The 9943-nt window shown below is 48.9% G+C and overlaps 1 protein-coding gene across 1 annotated transcript in view; it reads right to left on the reverse strand.

Annotated features, from left to right (window-relative positions):
- The window catches only part of NAV2 (neuron navigator 2), a 224746-nt gene that overhangs the window by 9044 nt on the left and 205759 nt on the right, over positions 1 to 9943 (reverse strand). The window contains exons 27-34 of the mRNA XM_018554770.1: positions 9752 to 9900; positions 8057 to 8065; positions 7678 to 7850; positions 5266 to 5419; positions 3395 to 3557; positions 3054 to 3151; positions 2076 to 2171; positions 526 to 694 (exon numbers count right to left, since the gene is read on the reverse strand). Of these exons, the coding sequence (XP_018410272.1) occupies positions 526 to 694; positions 2076 to 2171; positions 3054 to 3151; positions 3395 to 3557; positions 5266 to 5419; positions 7678 to 7850; positions 8057 to 8065; positions 9752 to 9900 (1011 nt within the window). The remainder of the gene's footprint in view (positions 1 to 525; positions 695 to 2075; positions 2172 to 3053; positions 3152 to 3394; positions 3558 to 5265; positions 5420 to 7677; positions 7851 to 8056; positions 8066 to 9751; positions 9901 to 9943) is intronic.

Raw genomic sequence — 9943 nt, forward strand, 5'->3', positions numbered from 1 at the left:
TTCCACTGAAGTTCCTCTTTTAGGTGGATTAGGCCTTTGTGGCAAACCTGTCCCATGACAAACAATGCAGCCCACCATCTTGTGCAGTGGCTGTCACCCAGTGACATACAGGGGGCTTCAAATTCAGCCCTTTATATAACCAAAGGGCCACACATATTATTCAGCATACAGTATGCCATGCTGGAATAGACTGTCAGTGACTGCATACCTATTAGAGGAAGTGATGGTCATAGATTGTGGACATGCTGCAGTGGGAGATCGGGGACATGTTACATGAGGCTAATAGATTCCTATTTACAAATCATTCCCACTACAGATGCTGGAGTCTGAGGGCCACACAACAAGGACCAAGGGGCAGCAAGTGGCCCTCGGGCTGCCGGTTTGGCACCAGGGACTTAGAGGATAACACACTTCGGACATTTGTACCTGTTCATCTCTCCTGATATCTCTGACAGTGCACCAGGAAGAAATGAACGGGCTGATTGAACGATTAATGACACATTGAACTGAAGTCACCGGGCTTACCTTTTAATGTGAGGGCGATGGTGTCATTCTCACCCACCAGATACCCGCAGGGCAGCAGCTCCGGGGTTGCCACAGTGTTGGTCCGTTTGATCTCCCCGATGCTGTAACCGGTCACACTCTCAGAATTGAGTCCTAGCTGTGTGGTTGGGTCCACGTGTACAATGTACTCCTGTAATAGACATCACACGGGTTAGGCTTTGTACAAGTAGTCATTAAAGTGCATTCATCTAAACCAAACACATTTTTAGATAGATTGGAGAGGGTTATCACACCGTCACATTATCATTTTGCTATCTGTGCATCGTTCACTTTACAGGAAGTGTAAAAAAAGGAAGTGAGAGGATGGGAGATCATCCCTAAAACAGGGGGGCTTCATTAAAGGGGATTCCTTCTATTTCCTTTCCAGTGGCAACTGTATCATTTCAGATTTCCAGCTACTTTCATCCCCAGAGACAATGGTCACTAGAACCAGTGGCGTCACAAGGGGGGTTCGGCCCGCACCCGGGTGATATACCATTGGAGGAGTGACACCAAAATGACCGACAGTCATTTTGGTGTCACCCCCCCTCTGAAAAGTCGGTCACTCGGTCAAGGATCGAGAGCCTGACAGTTGCTCGAGAGAGAGAGGAAGGGACCCGGCGTCATATCTTATCCCGCCGGGTGACGTCCCCTGCTCTCTCTGCCGGCGTCCATCACCAAGATGGCCACCGGCAGGTAACAGCGGTACTGCGCGCAACGTCATCACGCGCATGCGCGATGACGTCACTGCGGGGTGTCACCCGGTGCCCGCACCGGGTGTCACCCCCCTGCCTCAGGACACCTCTGACTAGAACCAATAGATAGGCTAAGTCTTCCCAGCGGGGTCCTAGATAGCAAGAAAAACCTTAAAGGAGAACTATGAGGTTAAGTCTTTTCCCCATGGTTCTCCTTAGGGTAACGGGAGGACACAAACTAGCGTCCTCCCGTCACCCTAGGCTCTGTATATAGGGAGCTGTAGCTCGCGGTATACTGAGACGCCGCAGCTGAAGCGGATCCCGACAATTGTCCCGGGATCCGCCCAGCTGCGTGACTGACAGCTGGCTCTGCCTATCTAGAGGCAGAGCCAGCTGTACCCGCCCCCTCCCCCATCCGATCCACCAGTCAGCGCTGGAGGATCGGAGCGGGGAGGGGGGAATCCAGCGCCTACGCCTTCCACGCTACATCCAAAACCGCTAAAATGTTTTGTTTTCAATACACTTCTATATGCGGCATTCAGTGTGTGTTTCTAATGCCCGCAGCTCAACGCCACAACTAAACCAGAAAGAGCAAATGGACCCAAATGGATTAGTACACACACACGCCCCCTAGGTGATGTTCTGGCTTCACACTGTTGGGCTGCATCAAAATACATTTAAACTGCGGAGTCTGAGCTGAACAGAGTAATCTGATTCTATGTTACCCCTCCAGCAGAGCCCTGAACACTGGGGTGTGACATGTGGTGGAAGCCCCTCGTGTCCAGCCAGCCACTTTGTGCAAAGACACATAATGAACACAACAGTTTAATATTTTACCTTAAATAACCGGCGTACAACCCCATCCAGGACATCCCATTTGGTTTTGCCTCCGACACCAATACAGCCAATAAGGAATATGCGAGGCCGGCAATCCTGCAGAGGAAGTACAAGGAGATGTATGAGACATACCAAGCACCAGAGTTACATTACTTCTATTACTGTGCTAACTAACATAGGGGTGGAGGGTTGGGGGAGAGGGAAGCCACCTGCACTAATAAACATGGGGGTGGAGAGTTGGGGGAGAGGGAAGCTACCTGCACTAATAAACATGGGGGTGTAGGGTTGGGGCAGAGGGAAGACCACTGCACTAATAAACATGGAGGTGTAGGGTTGGGGGAGAGGGAAGACCACTGCACTAACAAACATGGGGGTGTAGGGTTGGGGGAGAGGGAAGACCACTGCACTAACAATCATGGGGGAGGAGTGTTGGGGGAGAGAGAAGACCACTGCACTAACAATCATGGGGGAGGAGTGTTGGGGGAGAGGGAAGACAACTGACATTTTTAATTCTGTACTAGTTTTTCATGATATCTCTCTCACTTTTCTATAATAACCGGTCACTATTTTTCTAATTATTGGGTAAATATTAATTTGCTGCATATAAATGTTTTTTTTGGCCAGTAGGGGGAGCTCTAGGACACCTTTCCAGGTTCCCCAGACTATCCTTCTTTCCCCCTCCCTCCTGTCATGTTCAGGTCATGTGATTTAAAGTTTCAGATACAGAGGGCCTGAAGGCAAACATCCTCTGCCGTGCTTAATAAAAGAGAAATCGTAGATAGAAAACAATAGTTACAAAATGCCCCAAAACATTGTCGTTTTCCCTGTTTGTATTATTGCCCCCGTGTTCTCTCTGCTTTTCATGTCCTGTACCCAAGTTGCCCCCCCTCCTCTTCATTGTTAGTATCAGGGTTCCCCATTTTGTATCTGTCCCCACCATACAAAGGTAAAGCCGGATCAGCGGCTCAGCACACCCACCTCTCTCCATTTCACCTCCTCCGAGAGGCTGACCACAATCTTGACATGGCGGCTCTCCTTGCGCAGGGTGCCGTCCGCAGAGTCCTCCAGGAGCATGTCTGAAAGGGAAAAGGAATGAGCAACAGGGACGTAACTACGAACAACGGGGCCCCGCAGCTGAGTTGTGTCAGGGGCCCGGCTGGTGACGGTATTGGATGGAGTTGCACTTTATATTACAATCTGATTGGTTGTTTTGTGTTGTGTACGTTGCTCGCCCCTTAGGCCCGGTGGCCAGCCAGGGGACGCCATGCTGCGCACAGATCAATATTCCAGTGTGTCTGTAGGTTATAGAAGTGACTCACCCAGGCTGGAGGATTCAGTCATGGTCATCCCCGGCTGTGTGAAGCCCATGGATTGCCTCGGAGAGGAAGAGATGGAGATCTGCGATGGCGTTCTGCTGCATTTCCCGCCGTGACTCTCTGACTTCAGACGATCGTTTTCAGCTTTCAGCTTCTCAATCTCAGTCTGGAAATGGAGATGAATTAGAGCGCACGGAAGAGGCTCAGCCAGTCCAAAACAGAAACCGTGTGTGTGAAAATCGGGAGCAGTGGCAGCCAACAAACAAGGGCATTCAATGAGGCACCAATGTGATCCAGTAAACACTGCAGGTCTGCTAAAGTCAGAAAGTTTCCTCCCTTGCATCCGAACTGTGCGTTACCCCAGCACAGTAAACGCAGCTGGGCGGATCCAGACATAATTGTCGGGATGCGCTTCAGCTGCGGTGTCTCAGTATACCGCGAGCTGTAGCCCGCTATATACTGAGCTTAGGGTGACGGGAGGACGCTAGTTTGTGTCCTCCCGTTACCCTAAGGAGAACTATGGGGAAAAGACTTAACCCCATACTTTTCCTTTAAGTTCTCTGTGTGTGAGCGGCAGCATGGAGGGTGCTCCAGGATCACTAGCAGATGTGTCCCAGGATCATCACAATTTAGGAGATTGGCTGTGATTTCTGAATGCATCTTTAAAAAGGGAAATGCATCACTTCAAAGGGATTTAGAAGTTGTAACGTATGTCTGCATGCTTTACTCTTAAGCTGGCCATACACCTTACAACCACCGCACGACTTTCGTCTTGCGATGGTCGTACGGTCCTTAAATTGACGTACGACCTGCCCATCTTGGACAGGCAGATCGTACTTGCGATCATCGAAAACCCTGAGCGGAGGGCTTGCCGATGATTGCATTGCTGAGCGGGCAGTGTGCGCTTGCGCACAAAGGCCCGTGCGGCTTTCATCTTCCGAGCGTGCTACCAACCCGCCGAAAATCGTACGGGTTTTCCAGCGTGCTCGGAAGACGGAAGTCGTGCGACCATATAGTAGATGCGGTCGCACACTGCCCATACACCGGCCGATTATCGTACGATCGCGGGATCACCCACAACTGTCGTACCGTAATCGTCAGGTGTATGGGCGGCTTTACTGTTAAGAGATATTGATAAGCTAGAACAAGTCCAGACGAGGAACAAAAATGAGATAAAACATATCAGGAGAGACTGCCGGAACTTAATATGGAGGAAAGAAGGGGAAGGACGGACATGACTAAGCTTTAAATACATGAAGGGTGTGAATACGATTCAGGAGGGGAGTATTTCTAAGTCCGTACAAAACTGTGACTGACACCCCCCTGTCCCGGGCACAATCACAGGGGCGCATTCCCGCCCCTTTAAGACATGTAGCTTCAGGTTGGGGAATGCCCCTGCAACAAAATGATTGGATCGGTCACGATTTTGCAAGGTCTTGGAGGAACTCCAAGTTTGCGCCAAGCCCCCTGCAGGTCACTAGTGTGGGCTTCTCAGTAGAAAAGGTCCAATAGCCCACAGCAGCCAATATTCTGTCACACCGCTGGATCTGACTGCATATATGTTGCTGTAAGTTATTGCACTTGTCCATAATGCTTTACCAGCATCCGGTGGAGAGCGACGTGTGACCTCCAGGTGGCAGTATCCTCATTAAAGAGAATTCCTCACATATAGGAGCGTGCCGGGGTGTGCAGCATTTCACAGCCCAATAAAGACTGACACCTGCCTCTCTGCATGCAGCCATGTTGGATCATTCTCTGCAGCGTTCAGAGGTTCTAACAACAAGAATGTTACAAAAAGCACCAAACAGAGTACCAGGCCAGCATTGCCTCCGCCTCTTCTTTATCACATTGCCGGCAGAACGGCGGTACGGTACCTGCATTCTGTTCATGGCCTCCCGCAGTATATCCAGCTGGTGTGCCGAGCTCAGCGCCTCCAGCCTGATGTCGGTCAGTTTCATCTCCTTGTCACGCAGCTCGTTGCGCAGTTGTAAGACGCTGTCCGCCTCGTTCTCTGTGCACTCGGAAAGGCTACAAGAGGACGGAAAGACAAAATCAGTCCCGGCAGAACCTCCCATAGGTCCACTTATACTGAGTGCAGACATATATCCTGATATGTGTTACATTGTATAGATTTGCATTAATAAAAGTATTAAAGGAGAACTATGAGGGGATTGCTTTTCACTCACCTCATAGTTCTAGCCAACCTGTGACAATGAGACTGTCACAGGTCGGCTCAGTAGATCGGGAGGTGAGCGAACACATACCGGCGTTCGCTCACCAGAGAACTGAGAGGTTTATTCTGAATTTCATACAATAGTTCTGGTATAAAACTAGGAACAGAACAGAGGAGAGGGTGTGATGTCATTCCAAAAAGGATTATTAGAATTTATCAGATGACTGGGCGAGACCACAGATCATATCACTGCCGCCATTGTCTGGAAACAAAGGGTTTTATCTTCTCTAAACCCACAATGCTGTCCGATGGACTGATCACATACACTGCTGCTGGGAACGTTTAAAGCTGAAGTGGCTTCTGCACATATTTTGCCTTCTCTGGCTCCTCCTCTTGACCGTCATCAACATGCAAATGACATTTTTTTTTTAAAAACCTTTCCAATTTTATTACATGATTTCTTTTAGACCTACTGATGTCATCACTGGACCCCTGTGCTCCTCTTTGCAATGCAGGCAGATCATGGTTGGTTACATAACTCCCTGATAGCCTCCACACTCCTCTCAAGAGCCCTGATGCAAGCAGTGGGAGGGCTTTTGGGAGGAGTTATGCAAATATCACAATGCCTTGATGGTTGGGAGTCAGTCTGGAGGAGTGGGCGTTCCTCAGCCGGCTGTATTTGCATACAGACCACCAGAATTCAGCTTTACACTTCAATCACTCACCACAACATAACATAATAAAATGTCATAATGTAACATTTTGCGCTGGTTACAATACGACTTCCAGGCTTGAAAATAATTCATTGTAATTCATAACTTGGGGCGGGAGGAGCCTATCAAGATTTGATGATTCTTTTCATGGTGTGAAGACTTCCTCTTATGTGGCAGCCGCTAAATCTGGTTGATTGAGGCCGCCTGTCTGGACAGGACTGCGCGGATTTCTTTAATTAACGTGTAATTGATCAATTAAGGAATATAACATCATTAACGGATTGTAAAGACTATAGAGATGAAAACAATATGTCATCTCAGAGGATTGGGGGGGAGGGGGGGCGGGTAGGTTCAGACTTAAAGGGGTTGTGGAAGGATAAGTATACAAATTTAATGTGGGATTTTCATGTGATGCTCAGAGTACATGGAAAGTACATGGGGAGTACATGGGGAGTGCATGGGGAGTGCATGGCGAGTGCATGGGGTGCAAGAAGTGGAGATTCACTGATATTCTATACAGCCCCTGGAACGCATTGGATGATTTATATTTTCTTGCTATGAATCAGCATCGATATAAAAGGTTTTGGACTCTTCGATCTTTGCTATGGGGGGCTCAGTAGACTTTCTATACGTGGATCCTAGACCCTGGGTCCCCTCTATAAGGGGAGCCACCATGCCCTATATAAATCTGATTGATTTTCCTCAACCAATGAATGTTAATTAATTGTACCCAGCACCTCCTTTATAACCCATCTAACCCCTCTCTACTCCATGCAAAACTTAAAAAAAAGGTTCTGGCAGTGTGTGTAAGGGCTCATTCACATGGGCATTCTCATCCGTACAGCATGCATGCCCATGCAGAGACATGGGAGGCATAGGTGTTGGGTGTAATTGTGTGCAGCACCTGTTACGTGTGGTTGCATGCCAACCTGAACCTGCACATCCACCCAGGTCCAGGTACCCACCATTGATTGAAAACACAGACCTGCGTGAATGTGCAGGTTCGGGTCAGCCACGGGCCTCAGAGTTCCTCCCATAAGAAAGTAAGGGCAGTTACATGCAGCACCTCTCCATCTGGGAAGCGGGTCTCTGCACAGGTGCGCATGCTGTATGGATGTGCAGGTCCGTGACCCCTACCAGGGATGGTAGAAGGAACATTAGTTTGTAATCAACAATGGGGACAAAGGTGACTGCTGAACACGAGTCCTGTACAGTGCTATGGAATATGTTGGCCCTTCACAAATCTTGGAAAAATGATGACGTAACAAATTCCTTAGCTTCATTCTGCAAGGTCCTCATCCAATATCCAAAATGGCCTCCCTGCTGATGTCACATGACTTATTCCGTACACTAAACTGGGGACCATCATAGGAAAGAGACCCACGAGCTCTCCGACTTACATAGAATTGGAGTGGGAGCTCCTCATGAGCGGCGCGGACAACACCGAGCCGTTGTGAGGCAACTTGGGCGAGGACGGGAGGGAGGAGTCGGTCATCTCCTCGATATCGGAGTGAGAGGACGCCGATTTGGGGGACTTCTTTTTACCGAAGGCTTGCTTGAAGGAACTTCTCAGCTGGAAGGAAAAGAAGACAAGCACGGTGAGGAACCTGGGAAAAGAAAATGGCGGACAGACACACTCGATGAGGAAGCATCCCGCGATGTGAATTTTTGGAGGAATGTTAATGGATGGACTGGTGGAACAAGGCATGGCAGACAATGATGATGGAAAGAGACACCACGAGTGACGCAAGGTGTACGGTTATAGCGTGCGGCTCTTACCTCGTTCACCTGGATCGGGGACACGAAAGCAAAAACGAAAATGGGAGAGAAAAAAGGAGAAGAAAAAAAATAAAAAATAAAGTTTAACAGACAACATAAAGTACCTTTTGTGGGCCACAAAAAAAAGACAAACATGAACACTAATGAGCAAAGGCTGCTGGGTAAGAGGACACAGTAAATGCAATACAGGAAGGCTTTTGGCTTTGCCGTGCTCTGGCCGATTCAACTACTTAATGAAGACCTCCTCCAAGACCTCACAGAAGTAAAACATGTGACTAACAAATTGCTTCTTTCTTCAACCACATCCATGAGACACACCGACCCGTTCACCAGCTGGGAGACCCATGAATGCCCCAGCAGAGGTACAGTCACAAGGCATGGTGCTACACTAAAGCAGGGCCAGACTACTTTATCGCCACATGGGCCATCTTCTGACCCCAAACCAAAAACTTCAAGCAAACCACAAACAATTGCTAGGATGTGAGGGAACTACAATCCCTTCCAGAGAAACTCAACTTCTCTACTCAAAAATAAACAACATGGGGGGCCGTAGGGGGCGTGTTTCCAATTCACCGACAGACTGGGCAAGGTGCTGGCCAAAGCTCTTCATGGCCACCAGGCCAAATGGTACATATCAAAGGGGAACAACATGGAACATTTCAATGGCAAAAGGAAGTTGTCCCGCTGCTGCATTGGTCTATTGGAGGTGTCGGGAAAAACCCTGAACTTCGAGATATGGTATGGCCTGCCGACCTGGATGCAGCGTTCAGGGCTCAGCAGCCAATCGTGAGGTCCAAGCACTGTCACATGGGGGAAGGGAAGTAGGTCATTAACCCCGTGTGATCTCTGAAAGAGACTGAGACAGAGGAATTGATATCAGCTCTCATGCAGGGGAGGTAAGTGTGTGTGTGTGGGGGGGGGGGGGGGGGGAGGGGCAGGGCACGCCCTCTCAATTGACCCTCTCGCTTTGCCCCGAATAGGTAAAGTGACATATTCTTTTAAAGGAATGTTCCTCCTCCTCACCCACTGCCCAGCTGATGCTGTACCATCTGACTCCACCCACAACGACGACTCTGGGAGGAATGATTCATTCTTTGCAACATTGGATTCTATTTGCAGCTTGAGATGACATACGTAAACGGCAGCAAACACATTTTCTCATTACGTAGGCATGCTGAGCTCCCTGATCAGTAATGCAGCACAGCAGTTGTGCTCTACAGCTCCTCCTATTGATGTGCAAAGCTAGTGCTTGCCTATCCTCACCCAAGCCGGCCAAGTACTGGGACCTGACAGAGGGACACGCACGTTACTTTGATCTTTTCCTCTGCTAGGGCCTGCTCGTAAGGGGATGCTTATTATGGCTGCCCGGGTGGTCACAACAAAAAGGATTCGGGGGCATAATTGTCTCACCCTAAAAGTTGGCTCACATTGATTTCTACATCGCTTATCCTGTAATGCATTTGATCTCAGCAGCTCACATGTTAATTGTACTGGTTGACATACAGATAGCTAGGAAGAGAATCTACGAGTGTATATATATGAAATGCTGTCATGGAAATATGGAACAGGAGTGAAGTCACAATAAAAACAATTCTATGAAGCCGGCGGAAGGTCTAACCTGACCAATTCTTGTACAATGCTGCATATCCCTGATCACATGGGCCCCTGGACTTGTCTCCCTGTGTGTGCCCTTACCCAGTTCTTCCGGTTCTTCTTCTTCTTGGAGTCGCTGTCCACGTTGCTTCCCACGCTGGAGTGGCTCGTGGCGCTGTTAACACTGGAGACGCTGTCGGATGAGTGTTGCCGTCTGATGCGCAGGTCAGATGACTGCGACGTCCCGTTACCTACAGACAGACAGACACCCCATTAGACACATATATATATATA

The sequence above is a fragment of the Nanorana parkeri genome, unplaced genomic scaffold (genome assembly GCF_000935625.1).
Source record: "Nanorana parkeri isolate BGI_ZX_2015 unplaced genomic scaffold, ASM93562v1 scaffold10, whole genome shotgun sequence".
Taxonomy (NCBI): domain Eukaryota; kingdom Metazoa; phylum Chordata; class Amphibia; order Anura; family Dicroglossidae; genus Nanorana; species Nanorana parkeri.